The sequence below is a fragment of the Chiloscyllium plagiosum genome, unplaced genomic scaffold, assembly GCF_037043375.1.
Source record: "Chiloscyllium plagiosum isolate Xiang-an unplaced genomic scaffold, Cpla_swu_hap1 HiC_scaffold_20, whole genome shotgun sequence".
NCBI lineage: Eukaryota > Metazoa > Chordata > Chondrichthyes > Orectolobiformes > Hemiscylliidae > Chiloscyllium > Chiloscyllium plagiosum.
This window is the reverse complement of record NW_028270158.1, coordinates 55321567-55339195: the sequence shown is the minus strand read 5'-3', so window position 1 is coordinate 55339195 and position 17629 is coordinate 55321567. Positions and strand designations below refer to the sequence as shown.

The following is a 17629-nucleotide window of genomic DNA, read 5'->3' as shown; positions in this document are numbered from 1 at the left end:
CTATAACACAGTTATTCTGTTCTTGTGCAGCCCCGTGTTATAAGAAAATCGCATAATACCAGCATCATTTGAACTAATACGGCTGAAATAGCATTATAACCAATAAATGCTTTAAAAGTTTGTGCTTTAGAAACATGCCCCCAATTTGTCAATCAACTTCCAGTGAAGTTGTATTCACAAAACAAGCGTCACAGCAGAATGATCTGCAAAACAAATTCTAGTGTGCAACTGACTCAATTTTTAATAAACTAAATTCTTTACTACAACAGAAGCCTAACTAACCTTTCAGATTAGTAGAAATATAAAGTGCACATTCCTACATGCCTGACAAGGCAATATTTGTGGGGTCATGGAGGGAGGAAATGCAAGGGAATAAGTTTCTTTCAAACAGCTATCACAGACAAGATGGGGTAGATGGCCTCACTGTGTGCTATGTTCCTGTTCCACTGCACTTGGACTTTTTTGGCTTAGTCAGCATCACTGCTGCAAAAGTTGCTGAATTTAAAATGCATGTTGTATACAATGCAGATTTTCATCAACTTATGTGCTTGCTTTGACAGTGATCTCAATAATACAGGTGCTGCTTACAAAACCAGCTGTGCCCCACAGATGAACTAATCACTTTTGGGAGTTCCCATAATTAAATTTGTCTATAGACCTTCAAGGAGACTTCATAGGGTTTGGACTGTCTTTTTTTTTAATTTCAGAGCTTATTGAAAAATTGATGACATTACATCTCACAAGCTGAGAAAAACTTTGTACATTTTCTGAACAGTCATTTCCAGTCAGTTCAGGTTGTGTTGCAAGTGATGGGTTGACACTGCTTTCCAATTATTTTTTATGACAAGCCCATTTTCACCCATATTGCTCAAGGTGCAACAAGTTCTTAATCTTAAATAAACCAAAGAAATTGTTTACAAATTTTAGAACCCTTCCCAATTGTGATGGTTTATTCAGGCTTTGTTTTTGCAATATATAATTTAATTTAAACAGAATAACATGTTTTTTGAAATGAGTATAATTTTTGTTACAGTTTGTAGTGGAGTAACAGATTTTGTTCAAAATGGCAACACAATCCCCACATGTTTACCAGAACAAACAAAGCACGAAAAAGCCTCTTCCCACAGAAGGAGTAGTTAGGGTCTGGAATGCACTGTCTGGAGATGTATGGAAGCACGCTCATCTCAGGCATTCAAGAGTGTTAGAAGCTTATTTAAATAGAGATGATATGCAAAGGGGCTCAGCGAAAAGGTAGGAGAGTGGTTAAAAAGTCAGTATGTTCAGAGAGCCAGTGCAGGCATGTGGGCCAAATGGCCTCCTTTGCACTGTAACACTTGTAGATTCTGTGATTCTATGACCAAAACAGAAAATACTGGGAATAGTCAACAGGTTTTGCGAAAGCTGTAGAAAGAGAAACATGTTAATTTTCACTTGCGTGACCTTTCATATAACTGTATAACTGAGTAATAATCAATGTTGGTCAGGGACTTACTATGTAATTATCTTAACAGGCCACCTATGTGCTTTTAATGCTGGCTTGGATATTTGTGCCTGTCTATATATCATCTGGAGTAAGTACATCTGATGTGTTTTACAAATAACATTATTACAGAAGTTTAGCGAATGCTTAGCTTTATTTATGCTAATGTGCCTTTGTTTCCAAATTATTCATCACAGATAGTGACTATGCCTGAATACCTTCAAAAGAGATTTGGCGGGGAAAGGATCCGGATGTATTTATCTGCCCTATCACTTCTGTTGTCTGTATTCACCAAGATATCTGTAAGCAAATATTGTTTCCCTTTCTGCGTTTCTGTTATTTAAAAATGGTCGCAGAATCTTTCACATCTGCCTGAGAGGGCAGCTGGTGCCTCAGTCTAACATCATATTCAAATGATGGCTCTTCCAATAGTGCAGCACGTGCTCAATGCTGCAGCTTATAGACTTGACTGTTTATCTCAGAGTCGACAGCACTATTTTTAAGGCACAGCAAGGTCTGTACCACATGTATGAAACCATCTCATGGTGAATCGGCTGACTTTTATTTTTAACCATGACCGATTATTCTCCCACTGAAGTTCACAGTCCAATCCCAGTTTTGTTTCCAAGACTTGCTGCCAATTTCAAGTCTCATTACCACTGCACAAATGCCAGGCAATGACCACCTCTCTTGTAAAAAGAATCTAACCATCTGTCCTTGATATTCAATGGCATTACCAGTACTGAATCTCCCACAATGCGGAGAAACGCATGTTTCTCCAATGTTAATTGACTATAAGGTGATTGAAGAATTTAAATCATTATTTGTATGATGTGAACTTTTCTTACCTGTATTGGCTGCAATGTGATTCCAATCCCATTGGTTGAAATGGTACTGCTATTATGTGATTTTCTTATATGTGGGATTACACAGACACTAAATAATCATGTTATATCACAACAGACTATGTTAACACGCAAGGGTCACCATTTACCAGACCAGCCGCATAAATACTGTGGCTACAAAAACACATCAGAAATTGGGAATGATGCAGCAAGTAATTCACACCCTGACTCCACAAAACCCCTTTAACCATCTACAAAGCACAAGCCAGGGTTATGGTGGAATGCTTCCCACTTGCCCGGATGGTAAATCAATGCTTGCTTTGCCTCAGTGTAGAAAAGTTGAATTCATCTTGTGAGTCACCAAATCTTTACATCTTAAACGGGAGCCCCTTTATTTTGAAACCCATTATCCGAGGCTCCCCAACAAGGGGAAACATTCTCGCAGCTCATGAGAAAATCATCCCCACCTCAAGCTTCATCATCAATGCAGTTTTCTTCTTAAGCACAACTATTGTGCAATAAGCCATTCTGTGTTAGTCTAGAAAAAGCTGGAGAGCACATTCCTTCAGTTTTAATATATTTGGGTTTTGACTGACATGTCATTTCTTCGTACAAGTCAAAACAGCCAGGTAAATCATCCCTGAATTTGCCAGAATTGTCACACCCTGTGGCGAGAGAATGCAATGGGAGTGGGAAAGGGAAAGGTGAGTAGACAGACACACCTTCTGCAAATTATATTACACTTAAATCACTTTCTGTCGATCTCGTTTGTCATGACACACCCAGACATATTACAGCTAGTTTGAGCCAGAATAAGGCTCTCTGAATTAACCTTATGCTTTTACAGTATTAGTTGCCAACTAAAAGTAAGTAATTTTAGCATGAATAACTCTTGAGTTGTTGAAGATTGCAGTTAGATTTCCAACTTTAACCAGGTGATAGTAAACATTCGGAAAGAAGCTTCCCTTGCTTCCAATCCTCTGCCACATACCAGTGCCTTCTGAACAGGCCAACTGTGCATGATCACTGCCAGTGACTTTAATGCCAGTCTCATTGTGCATTTGCCAATAGAATACCAGTTGAGACTGGCTCAGCGTAGCTTGCCTTACAGTTTTTCCGGAATAATTGGCCTGAATACAAAGGTGACCATCAAAATGGCCATCTGTACATTGGCAAACTGGCCAGGCATAGTCAGATGCAGGTAACTTATGTGCCCTGAGACAGAATGCACACGTGCTGTCTCCATCACACACATACGCACAGGTAAATGACAGTATTTCTAATGTTGTGTATAGCAAGGCCAAGGTTCATTGTTTATGAAATGCTTCCAGTTAGCCACAAGGCGCTGCCCACCCAATGATAGGAAATAAGCAAGGCAACTTGAGAGCAATCAGGATAAACTGGAATGAATGTAGTCACTGCTTGCACTCCTGTGATTATAAATGTATTGTGGTCTTTTACTGTCCAGAGCTATCTCTTCACCTGCTCAGATGTCAGTTCCAAACAGTACTAACTGGCGGTGTGATTAGATCGCAAATATTCTCTTTGTTCCGAGCATTTGCCATTCCATTATTTTGCAGTGATGTAACACAGTGATTTTATAGAATGGCAGAGCAGGCTTGAGGACATAATCTCAGATTAAGGGGTTATCCATTTAAGACAGAGATGAGGCGGATTCCCTTTCTCTAAGGATAATGAAGCTGTGGGATTCTTTACCGCAAATGGCTGTCAAGACTGCATTGTTAGATATATTCAGGGTTGAGATTATTAATCTCTGGGGGAGTCAAGGATTATGGCATAAAGCAAGAAAGAGTAGTTGAAGATTATCATGTCATGATCTCATTTAATGATGGAGCAGGCTCGATGGTCCAAACAGCCTCCCTCTGCTCCTATGTCTCATGCAGAAACCTCGGAGAACTGACAATTGGCAGCTGGCACACTTCAGGAGGTTTATTACCCCCCCCCCCCCCCCCCCCCCCCGCCACCCCCGTCAGTGTGGAATCAAAATGTGCAGGAAGCAGGTATTTGGCCAATTGTGCCTGTGCTTGGACTTTTGAAAGAATGTTATCTCAGTATTCCCACATCTTTCCAAATCGCTCTGTAAATTGTCAAGTGCGCATTCCATTCTCTTTCGAAAGTAATGATTGAATCTGCTTCCAGCAGCCTTTCAAACATTGCATTCTAGATCATGGCAACATACTGTGTATAAAAGCGGTCCTCCTAATCTTGACCCTGGCTCTTTTCTCACATTGTGCCTAATGAGTGACTGCAAGTGAGATTAGCTTCGATTTAGCTCCAGCTTTTATTCTCTTGAAAATATGCTGCATTTATTTTGTGCAACCAGCTATATAATTGACGACAATCATTGCACCATAACATGTGGAGTTTGTTCCTGTTGGTCATGAACTAAAACTAAGTAGTTCCTGCCAATGATGACTCTTCAAATGAAATTTGTCACATTAATAGAATCTCTGTCTCCCAAAGCACTGTTCTTCCTCTTTTTGCGAAGGGTTTTGTATGTCTGTTGTTTCTGATTAAATACTTTGTGAACTAGTATTGATGCCCAAACATGTTATTTGAAACCTGTTGCTTCAGAAGATCTCAATTCCATTCCTGTTAATCATAGAGGCCTTCTGGCTAGTTCATTTTAAGACTGCCTTTAGCACTGGAGATTATAAGGGATTTCTTTCTCAAATGTCTGTCCCATTGATCAAGGAAAATAAATCCGAGTTGTATATACAGAAGGAGCCATTCTATCTTCAAAGTCTGTACAATTGTTGGTTATCTGTGAGATCTGAAATGCTTTCTCTCTACAGAACACACATGTTCCTAACAGAAAAACCGTAGAGTAGAATGCAGTGATAATAGTGATAGAATGATACCACACAGAATCAGGGCTTTCAGCTCATTTTCACTATGGATGGCTTTTTGGCAAAGCTTTCTAATTATTCCCATTCATCAGTTCTTTCCCTGTGGTCTTCCATTCATTTCCCTGAAATACTTACAATTCCATTTCAAAGTTTAGCAGTGTATTCCAGTTCATAATCATTCTGTGTGAAAAAATAAAAAAAAAATTCTTACATATCCTCTTTTACTAATCACCTTACATCTCTGTCCATTAGTTACTGGAAACAGATTACTAGTTATTACCCACTGAAAAGTTTCTCAGTATTCACCCCAACATAACCATTCATGGTTTTGAAAGTTTTGTCAAGTCCACTCATAACCTTCCCCACGTAAAGATGAATACCCCCAGATGTAGTGATTGTAACAAGGTTAGCCAGGTGGACCTCATAGATTATGAGCTCCCTGATTGGGGCTGCAAAGCTGGTCCAATCAGGGAGCCCTGGCTGACAGATAAAACAGGAGTGTCAGACATCCTGTTTACTCAGAGTTGGCTCAGAGGGAGCTGGATCAGTGTCAAGGACTCTCCCTGTAAATAAAGGATGACTTGGTGATGGGATCCCAGCCTCTGTGGCGTTACTTCACTCAACTTGTCCATTTTTCTCCACATGACTGTAGACCCTCATTTCTGGATACATAGTGCCTTTAATGTAGGAAACCTACCCAAGGCACAATGGTAGACACAATCAAAAATAACAGATGATGAACCAAAATGGGGATGTTATGAGATCTGGCATAAGCTTGATCAAAGCAGATTGCATAGAAGGAGGAAGTGAGGAGGGAACACAGGTTGGCTAAAACTACACACACCAATGGTGGGATTTCACAAAAACCCAAAGTGAGTGAAATCTGGAATCTGCAGGTGGTGTGGCACTGGAGGAGGTGACAGAGATCAGGAGCATTCCTTATCTTCCTTTAACCTTTCTAACTTGCCTTTTAAGGTTACTGTCATTGTCAACCATTTCACCTTCAGTCTATATGCGCGATGCCTTGGTTTTCAATTGCACAATAATGTATCACTTTTATCTCATCAGACAGATTTGTATTCAGGAGCCTTGTTTGTGCAAGTGTGCCTTGGATGGAATCTCTACTTGTCGACAATTCTGATGCTGGTCGTCACAGCTCTCTACACTATAGCAGGTAACAAGGCACTCGCCTCTTAAAATAAATCTGCTAGAAATGTAAAATGCATTTGTAGAAAGTTGCTCGAGATCACAGTAGGCCAGTCAGTCACTGGGAAGAAAAAACATTTTGATTCCCTTCAGGGACAGTCGAGGGATGCCAGAATTTCTATTCAGTTACTGCAACTGTGCTGAATATCTCAGGATTTCCTCCACACCCCCAGCAACAAGTTGGTCCCCAAGCAGAAGAAGTTGCTCAGAAGTTGGACTTGTACCTGAGGTCTTTGTGTCTTTTCTTTTTGGCAAGTAAGAGTTGCCAATCCGCTAGTATTGCACTGGAAGCTCCATAAATTTAGGGGCTAATTTCCATTCCACGGCGGTGAGAGAGGGTAGAATCATAAAGACGGTTAGTAGTGTTTTTGCTATGAAAAACATCTTTGAGACATTTTGTCCTGTTAATAATTATTGGATGAGGGGAAAAGAAGAGTTTGACTCACAGCCAAGGATCATCCAATTGGATAATAGTCTTTTCACTTTCCAGTTGGTGTAGGGAAATTGGACATCTTGAGAATTGGTGTGTTGCAGAACCAATAGTGGGAAAGTTTAGGAGGGCTATTTGGAAATGAACCCCAGGAATGTATCTAACCATCGTGGTGTAGGAGGTTGTTCTTTACTCAAATTGGTCTCAAGCAACAACCCATTTATGAAATTTTCATCCTTTATCCCAATGTCCTCCATGTTCTCATCCCTCCTTATCTCTGGTATCTCATCCAGTCCCAGAACCCTTCAACATCCATACTTCTCTAATTCTGGCCTTGTGTGAATACAGTACCTGGTTTTACTTACTCCATTATTGCTGGCTGTGCCTTCAACTTGACAAAACTCAAACCTTTCCACCTCTTTTAGTGGTCCTTAAAACTTAGCTCTTTAACCAAGCTCTTTGACCAGCTCTTTGGTCACCTGTCCATGTGGCTTAGTGTCAATTTTTGTTTCACAATGCTCCCATAAGTGCCTTGGAAGATGTTAAACACATGATATAAACACAAATTGTTGATGTTTTCATTCAATCAAAACAGTAAGTTTTCTTTATGCTCTGTAAATGTTAATGAAGGATGTAAGTATATAATAATACAATTCAAACTAGTGGTGTTGATGTAGTTCAATCCTTTCTAAGGATCTTTTTACACTTTATCCTGTTATTATTTCCTGCTCACAATGTTGTATTGCTTATAATCCACTTTTGTCTTTTATGAAATTTATGCAAAGCTCCAAGGGTGGTTATTTTCCAGCTGTTGTAATTATTTGTCTATTTGGTGTCTAAATACAGAGGGAGGTTTCCAAAGCAATCTTACAATTACAGGATAATTCCCATTATGCTAAAGAATGGGGTACGTTGTCAGTGACATTTGCCAATGTGCGGACACATTTGGAATAAGGACCAAGCCAGTACGATTCTAGGAATGCCCTCTCCTACTTAACTCTGTATCATCTTTTTGGCAATATATACACTTTTTGTTGAAGCTATTTTGTCTTGTACTCATCAGAGACACTAATGTAAAGGGAATACAACATCTATACTATCTGGAAGGAGAGTTTTGATTGGTTGACAAGAGGGATGCTGATTGGTAGAGTCGTTGCTATGGAGACTAGCAGTCAGATGATGATTGACAGTTATAAATGTTATGATGAAAGGTCACTGGAATGGGAATGCTGACTCTGTTTTTTTTTCCTGTACAAATGCTGCCAGGTCTGCTGTGTTCATCCAGCACACCCTGTTTTTGTTAGAAGTGTTGCAGTTTTACCTTTGTACTTTGGCATTTCTTGCAAATTGTTCTGATGAATGCTAGACAAAAGATTTTGAAGAACTATATCCGTTGCTCAGCAATACTCAAGTTGTGTACTCCTAAATGACTCCAGTACATCTCATTAAAGAAAGGTTCCTGATTACGGTGCGAAGGAATTACTCGCTCTCTCTCTGTACAAAGTCGATACGACCTCATAAAATGCAGTGCCCCGATTGATGGTGGGAATAATTCTAAGCAATCAGCAACATAAAACAAATTCTTGGGGAAAGCCTGACGGAGGCCTACCTGTCAGTATAACATTGGTGCTGCTTTCAAGATGAGTAAGTCTCGAAAGCCCCTTTAGACCATGGGGGTGTCAGTGGGTAAGTTTGCTCAGCACTGTACACCTCAGGCCTTGCTTCCAAACCAAGGGTCAGGTTAATTTGCTTTTATCCGCCGTTGGCAACACTGATGATTCAATTTGATGCTGACTCGAGATGTGAGCAAAACAGCAAAAGGTGAAGAATGAATTAAAGTGCTCAAGATCTACTTTAGTCTTGGGTGTAATGAAGTTATCAACTTTGTTAGGTTTAATCAACCCAGCCAGGAACTGAGGAAGATTAGGGATTCTCTCATAAATATCCTGTCTTGTCTAGCAGACCACCGTGACCAAAAGACAACCCTACAAGATGAGCTTATTGGAGACTGCATAACAGCTAGTACTCAGGATGAAGCTCCATCTGATCTTAGCCAAAGAAAGCCTTGCTTTGTCCAAAACTTTTTAAATAGCCCAGTTGTCTGAAATCCTTAACCAGAGCAAATCCTTTCTTTAGAGCGACCAAGGAGTTACTGAGAATCCTCAGCTGAATTTGATCAGTTTGTTAATCACAAAGCAGGTGGGTTTTGTAGGAAAGGCATGGTCACCCACCATTGCTCCTTCATGATATAGTGGGAAATGAATCCAACAGTGGGATATGCAACAGAAAGGATAATCTCAGAACAGTTCCAGCAGTGGGACAAAATAAATTACAACAATTTATTCCTGTCAAGCACATTGATGCTAGTGAAGACTAAGATCAATTTGTTATTTATTTGGGGCGTCAAGTTGTAGAACATCTTCTAATCTTAATTTGTTTTCATTCCTAATGTGTTAATGGTTCAGTAACGCTGGAGAAACTTGACACCATCCAGCCTGCTTGCTTGGCATCCCATCCACCAGTCACTTCACCAACAATTCACAGCGGTAGCAGTGTGAACCATCTACATGATGCACTTTAGCAACTGATCCAGGCCCCTGACACTACCACCCAAATTTACAATCCCTACCATTTAGACTTGAAAATATATCACTAATCCTTCACTGTTGATGAGTCAAGCTTCTGAAACTCCCTCTCCAGCAGCTTTGAGGGTCTCCCCATACACCAAAGACTACAGCAATTCATGAAGGCAGCTACCTACTCAAGGGTATTTGGGCTTGGGCAATATCCCCTGTTTGTTATTTAAATACTCAGCCTTGCTTCGAATTAGATTTTGGGGGTCATTGCATCTGTTTGTTTTGATACAGTACCCATGGCAACCTCACCTTCAAACCTCTAGCATTCAGTTGTGAGGTACAGGTAGTAGATAATTTCCTAATCAACTTGTTTAGAGATACTATAACAGACCTCTGAAGCAGGTGGGATTTGAACATAGGTCTGCTAGCTCAGAGTAAGTACACTACCACAACTTCACAAGTGTCCCTTGAAGTACAGGTAGTATATAAATGAAAGGCAAGTGATACCTTTGTGCCAAATGTTGTTGCAGTGGGCATGCATTTGGGCACAATTCTAATTTCTAATCAACGGTATCTGTTGTTGAAAAATTGCCCCGAATCTTCTTTATTCTGCAGATGCTCACTGTATAGAACATTGAGGTAGTTAATTCATTCACGCTCTTTAACACAGCACAGAGACTGCCAGCCCTCTGGCTTACTCTGTCCATGCAGTCTCTGCTATCTCTTTTGACCAGCATTAGCGGTGATCTGTATAAACTGATACAATTATGCCTTGCCTGGTCTCACTGAACATTCCACAATGGCCCTGATCAAATGCCCATCCCTTCCTTTTGTCTCCAGGGATATCTGCTGGGTATCCCTCTTACCACCAGAATGGAATATTCAGAAACAATCATTCCTAAAGATAGAGTGTTGCTCATGACTGGTCTAAAGAATGTATACTATAACAGTTTTACCATTGCTTACATGCAAGAGGATTGTTGTGAATACATAAAATCCTGAGGGCATTTGACAGGAGGGATAATGAGAAGATGTTTCCCCTTGTGGGAGATACTTGTACGTAGAGGATACAATTTAAAGATGAAAGAGTCTTCCAGGCAGAGATTAGGTGAATTATTTTCCTTTCAGAGGATCATGAGTCTTTGGAACTTTCTTCAGCAGAGAGCTGCGAAAATTGAGACATTGAATATGATTCAGGAAGGAGTAGATTCTCGATTTACTAGAGAATCAGAAGTTATTGGGGTAGCTCGTAATATGAAGTTGCAACCACAACCGTAAGATCAACCATAATCTTATTAAATGGTGGAGCAGGATCAATAGTCTCTGCCAGCTCTTAAATTTCTTAGAACAGTCAACAGGGTATTGGATGGTTATTTGGATAAAAATAATGTGCAAGGATCTGGGGGGAAACAGGAGATTGGCACCAGGTAATAATGCTTATTTAACAAATTGGTACGGGCAAAATGGGCTGCACCATAACACAGCTGTAACTCTTCGAAAGCATACATTCTTAATTGTCCTGTCCTCTGGAATTATTCAGCAATTCTTTTATTTGTATCAAAAACTACCACTATCTGTTCAAGAACAAGGCTCACCACTGCCTTCACAGATCAATAGGGAGGGGCATTAAATGCCCCTCCTGCCAGTGATGCCTTTAGAAAGAAATTTCTTGCCTTCTCCTCTTGACAGAATCTACACATGTCCCCTCTGCTCTCTCCAACAGCCCCTCACATGCATCCGCTTTTATAAGATTGTGACAGAAAACTTGGTGAGATTTAATTTAACTTATGTGGAGAAAGTGATTTCAAACAATTTTAACTAAAATAAATTAGACCTGCCAATCAAAAGCTGTTTTTGCTTGTGCACAATTACAGTTAAGTGCATATAAATGTATATATGCAGATATAAAATGAAGAGACCCTTGATGCTCATTTGCATTCTGCAGGTGAGACCTTAATTTTCAAACTGGGAAGAACTGTTTCTTTCTCCCTCCTTTTCGGAAAGAGTCCAACGAACTCTTTTAGCAGGCTTGTGATTAAACCTGCCAAGCTTCATTCACATTTAGTTGGAAAAGTAAGGTGGGGTGGGAAGGAAGACAATTTTTTTACAAATGGTTTGCGATCTGTCTTTTCTGCAGTTGGTGCGTCTCCAACATTTTCCTTGAGGTTAGCAGTTCTGAGCTTACCAGATGTCACAAAGACGTGTTAAAATGGATGTTTAGAATTACCGAATGAAAGTACAAATAAGCACCCTTAACTGCCTTCAAACGTCAAGATTTATTAAGTCCCTGAAGAAGATATGCTGAGAATGAGCATAACACCTGAAGCAATCACAAGGGTCAGATCCGTGACCTTGATGAATGGCAAAAATTCCCTTCCTGTCTAGCCTAGCCTGAAAATAAAATGTGTAGCAACTGTTTGAGAAATTACCTGACTACACGGCTTCTTTTCTTCTCTTCTTCAGGTGAGTTAATTTGAATTTGAGAAGAACTCCAACCATCTGCCCCAGGATTCTTGTGGCATTATGGTAGTACTTTTATATTCATATGAGCGAGGTGGGCGTCATTGGCTGACCAACATTTATTGCCCATCCCTAGTTGCCCTTGAGAAGGTGATGGTGAGCTACTGCCTTGATCCGCCGCAGTCTACCTGATGTGGGTTGACCCACAATGCCATTAGGGAGGGAATTTCTGGATTTTGACCCAGCGAAGGAATGACGATATATTTCCAAATCAGGAGGGTGAGTGGCTTGGAGGGGAACTTCAAGGTGATGGTGTTCCTATATATCTGCTGCCCTTGTCCTTCTAGATGGAAGTAGTTGTGAGTTTGGAAGGTGCTGTCTGAGGATGTTTGGTGGGTTTCTGCAGAGCATCTTGTAGACAATATGCACTACTGCTACTGAGAATCAATGCTGGAGGGAGTGGATGTTTGTGGATGTAGTGCCAATCAAGTGGCTGCTTTGTCCTGGATAGTGTCAAGCTTCTTGAGTATTGTTGAACCTGAACTCAGCCAGGCAAATGGGGACTATTCTGTCACACTCAAGACTTGTGCCTTTTGATGCTCGACAGCCCTTGGGGAGTCAGGAAGTGTTACTCATCCCAGTATTCCTAGCCTCTGTCCTGTCTTTGAGCCAGAAGCCCGGGTTCAAGTCCAGAGGCCTTAACAAGTTGATTGAAAATGTCTGCAAAATCTTATCATAACCCTACAACTGCTTCATGATCATATAACTACTAGAGTACTGAGTGAAAGATGTGAAGCAGACAGCTTTAAAGCCAATCAGTGTCAAGTAAGGTAAAGATAATGTAACCACAGTCCCAGAGGATCATAGAGGTGCTCACTCATTAATGAGAAATGACTATTGGTGGTTTAACCTGAGGGTCATCACAGCTCATACAAGGGATGAGGTTGAGAAGGCAGGAGCTTCATGGTCACCTCAGCCAGTGTGGGAATTGAATCCATGCTGTTCGTATCATTTTGCATCACAAACTAGCCATCTGGCCAACTAAACTTGCTGAACTAACTTTGATTGACTCATGACACCTGTCCTTTTGGACATCTACACCTCCCAATCTCTATCCATTTAAGCAATATTTTGGTTTTCTGCTTCTTCTATCAAACAAAATAATTTTACATTTATATTCCATCTGCCATGTTCCAGCCCATTCACTTAGCTGGCCCAAGTCCACTTAAAACTCCTTCCATTTTTCTCACAAAGTATATTTTATATACTTTGGAATTTTCAGCAAATTTGGAAATAATACGTTTAGTCCCCACTTCCAAATGATCAATGTAGATTGGAAATAGATGCGAACTCAGCAGTGATCTTTGTGGTAACTCACTAGTAACACCCTGCCATCTGACAATGATCTGTTTATCTGTTCTGTCTGCTTTCTGTCTGTTAACCAACTCTCAATACATATTAGCATATTCCACCCAGTGCCATTGACCTCCTAAGTGGGATCTTATCAAAAATCTTCTGAAAATCCAAATACTCCTCATACACTAGTTCTTCGTTATCTATGCTATAAGTTAACATCCTCAAAAAAGGTTTGTCAAACTTGATTTGAATGATTTCCCATTTCACAAACACCTGTTCATTCCACTCAATTTTTACCATTCTTTTTCTAAATGTCCAGTTGTCACATTCTTTCTACAAATTGTTTGGGATGATCTCATGAAGGGCAATGTGTCCATCAAACTGTATAGCTTTGACTCTCAATATCTGTGGAACATCTCGCTCTGTGTCCCTGTTTCAGGCACATGCTGACCCAGGGCAGGAATCCATCGGAGTGGTCATCCTCCTTAAACAGAGGGACTATGAATGATGCTCCAGACATTACAATCTCAGGATTGTTTGAATCTTTAGCTGTATTGTTATCCCAGACATGACCTTGCTCGGATACATGACGGACCTGAGAAATTCTAGCTCTTTTTGTGCCAGTTATTGCGAATTGAGACGCTGGATTCATTTGAACTAGTGACAGGATTTAGCTGGTTGTTCACAGGCAAAGCTTTTGGAGCCATTGATGTTTGCTTTGGCTCCAAAATTTTGTTTTTGATTGTGCGGAGGTGTATTGCATCACATCCAACAATAACTAGCACGGACAGGTAGTAAACACCCGGGCGAGGGAGACATGCTGTTAGATTTTTGAAGGGCTGCATCAGTAAAACATGGAGACAAGAGGAGCCTCAGTTTCCTGCTGCCAGTCAGTTATGATGTTTTTGAGGATTTTCCCACATCTGGACCATTTGTGAATGGGCTGGATTGGGGTGTGAGTGGGTGACTGACAGCTCCCCACTTTATAGACTGTTCAAGGGTCTATTAAGGACAGTCTTTGATCTAAAACCCAACTGAGGGATGGACATGGAGCAGAGCAGGGCATTTGGACCCCAACCTACAATTTAAACACATTCACCCAAAAGGTCTTTGGTAAAGGGCTTGCCTTTGCTGCTACTTTTGCAGCCATTGGTCATCCTTGTCTTGTTATATGTCAGCAAACCAGACTCAACGTCAGATTCCTGACTGGAAACAGTTAAAGTTACCAAGCTTCATGATGTCTTTGGCACTCCTGCAGACGGAGTGCAGAATAGATACACCTGGTCACGAGCAGGCAGATCTGTCCGCTTAAGGGTAGATTTCCTTTTGTGTTCCTTGTGTTCTCGGTCAGATCCACAGACATCAAGCCGATGTTCTTCTCTGACCACTGCCTCCTGCTGGCCGACTGTCACGTACAGCGGGCTGGCAAGGTACTGTGAAAACGGAACATAAAACTGACCCCAGAAAACATTGAAATGCTCAAAAGGGATTACACAGTTTGGAGAACTGTGAAATCCTTCTTTGAGTCTCCAGCGGACTTTATTCTCAAAGGTTTTCAGAAGATGAGAGCGATACATGGAAAATTGTCCAAACCAGAAAACCATGCAGAACCTACTCATGCTGCAGACAATGGGGGTCGATGTGATGGAGGACCTGCAGGAGGTGAAGACTCAGCAAGCCTCGCTATTTGCCTCAGAGATAATCCAAGATAATCTTCTGATACAGGGTCCACTCCATGGAGTAGGATGAGATATGCTCACATTTCTTCTTCCACAAGGAGAGCTCTGTGCTCAGCAGCCTGAAGGAAAAAGATGGCTCAGGTCTGACATCCTGAGGATCAACAAATGCTTTTATGCCAGACTGTATGACATGAGGCCCACAGAGCGCACAGCCTCTCAGTCTATCATGGAGATCTTAGAGGACAGTGCACAAGAGAGGTTGGATCAGCTGTTATCTCTGGATGAGCTGAACAAGGCCTTAGAGTCCTTAGAAAAGAATAGAACTCCTAGAAGTGACGGCTTACTGGCCAATTTGTATTCAGCTCTGTGGGACTTGATAGGCCAGGACCTGCTGGGGGTGTATGGCAGTGTGCTTCTGGCAAGCAGTATGTGTGAAACCATGATGAAAGGTATCATCCTCCTCATCTACAAACGGAAGGGGGAGAGGGAGGAAATTAGAAATTGGTGACCCAGTTCACTATTAAATGTGGATTATAAAATCCTGTCTCAGATTATCGCCAAGCGAGTCAGGTCAGCTCTGGGATCAGAGATTCACTCCAACCAAGCCTGTGCTGTACTGGGCAGGATGATCTCGGAGAGCCTTGCATTCCTCAGGGATACGATCACCTACATGCAGGTCAGGGGGGAGGATGCCTGCCTCATCAGCCTGTACCAGGAGAAGGCCTTTGAAAGGATATCACACATCTATATGTGGGACGTGCTGTCCAAATGTATGTATATAAAGATATTTTATGAATAAAGTATATTTTTGAAATTTAAATAAATGGCAGCTTGGCAGCTCGGGATTCTGGTAATTTTTAAAAAGTCCTTAAAAGGTCTTGAGACAGTGCTTCTACCTCAAGTCATCCTCACCTTTACCCAGTGACATAAGCAGCACTCATCCCTGAAAGCGAGGCTGCTGATTTGTCAGTGCTGGAGGTACTCCCATTGGCTGTCTAGTATCAGAAGCTCTTTAAGAGATTAGGTATCCAGGAAGGGGCCACTCAAAAAAAAATCATTTCAAGTCCCTGCCTTTTGGCAGTTTTTTAGACTAGAATCCCTACAGTGTGGCAACAGGCCCTTCGGCCCAACAAGTCCACACAGAAGAGTATAGATTAGAGTGGTGTTGGAAAAGCACAGCGGGTCAGGCAGCATCCGAGGAGCAGGAAAATCGACGTTTTGGGCAAAAGCCCTTCATCAGGAATGAACACCGAACAGTAACCCACCCAGACCCATTTCCCTCTGACTAATACACCTAACACTACGGGCAATTTACCATGGCCAATCCACCCTAACCTGCACATCTTTGAACTGTGGGAGGAAATCAGAGCATCCGGAGGAAACCCACGCAGACATGGGGAGAATGTGCAAACTCCACACACACGTTTGCCCAAGGCTGGAATCAAACGCGGTCTCTAGTGCTGTGAGGCAGCAGTGCTAGCCACTGTGCCAACCACTGAGCCACTGTGCCGCCTAGTTCCAGGTTTTCAACTCAAAAGCAGTCCCATGCTGGGATTGGCGTCCTCGAATGAAAACCCATCCCCTGGTGTCAAGGAAGAAGCAAGTGGAGGCAATAGCCTTATGGTGCTTTGCTGGATTATTAATCCTGAGACCCAGCTAGGGCCGGTGACCTGGGTTCGAATCCTGCTAAAGCAGATGGTGGAATTTGAATTCAGTGATAATCTGGAATTAAGACGGTAATAGCAGCCATTGTCAGGAAAGGCCCATCTGGTTCTCTAATGTTCTTTAGGGAAGGAAGTTGCCATGCATATTTTTTTTTTAAACATGGTCTGGCCTGCATGTGACTCCAGACCCACAGCAATGTGGATTTCTCAACACTGTGGGCAATAAATGCTGGCCTAACCAGTGACACCCAAATCCTGTAAATGTATTTTTAAAAAGTGCTAAATATATCTGCATGTACATACCTGCATAACCTCATTCTGACCAGCAGCAGCAAATAAAGATTCCTCGTGCTTTCATGCTTCACCGATGCAGCCCTTCAAAAATCCAATGGCATATCTCCCTCACCAGATCATTTACGACCTGTCAGTGCCCCTATTGTTGATTGTGATTCAATGCATGTCTTCAAAAGAAAGAACAAATTTTGGAGCCAACACAAACATTAATGGTTCAAAAGACTTTGCCTATAACCAACCAGCTGAACCCCAGTAGTTGTTCAAATGAATTCAAAGTCTCAGTTTGCAATTGCCTGCACAGAAAGAGCTGAAGATTCTCAGGTCAGTTGTATATCTGAGCAAAATCTCCAAATCTGGGATAAAAAAAATTCTGCTAGGCGTTCAAAGATCTTGAGTTTGTAATGACTGGAGCATCAAACCTCTATGTATCACTGCATTTTAAGATTTGGTGATGACGAACTGGCTATTCAATATATATTGAAACCAAATATCGGATTCTGTGAACAAGTATTTAGCAGAGTACTTTTGACTTTCATTTTTGTTTTGCTTGTGAAAGGAAATTAAATTAATTTTGCATTTATGTAGTGCCTTTCACAACTTTGAAGTCATTGCTGCTCTTTTTTATTGTAGTCCCTGGTGTAATATAGTAGTCAATCTGCACATAGCAAGCTCCCATGAACAGCTTTGCATGGCAGTGACCAGATCATCTAAGCTCATGATGTTGCTGGAGTGATAGGTGTTGCCTGGGATACCAGTGCTCTTTGGAAAA

General features: G+C 41.4%; 1 protein-coding gene across 5 annotated transcripts in view; it reads left to right on the top strand.

Annotated features, from left to right (window-relative positions):
- Positions 1-17629, top strand: part of LOC122560524 (sodium/mannose cotransporter SLC5A10) — a 147028-nt gene that overhangs the window by 26117 nt on the left and 103282 nt on the right. For all 5 annotated transcript variants that reach the window (XM_087997961.1, XM_087997963.1, XM_043711228.2 and 2 more), the window contains 3 exons: positions 1512-1571; positions 1678-1782; positions 6264-6369. In XM_087997961.1, the coding sequence (XP_087854087.1) occupies positions 1512-1571; positions 1678-1782; positions 6264-6369 (271 nt within the window). The remainder of the gene's footprint in view (positions 1-1511; positions 1572-1677; positions 1783-6263; positions 6370-17629) is intronic.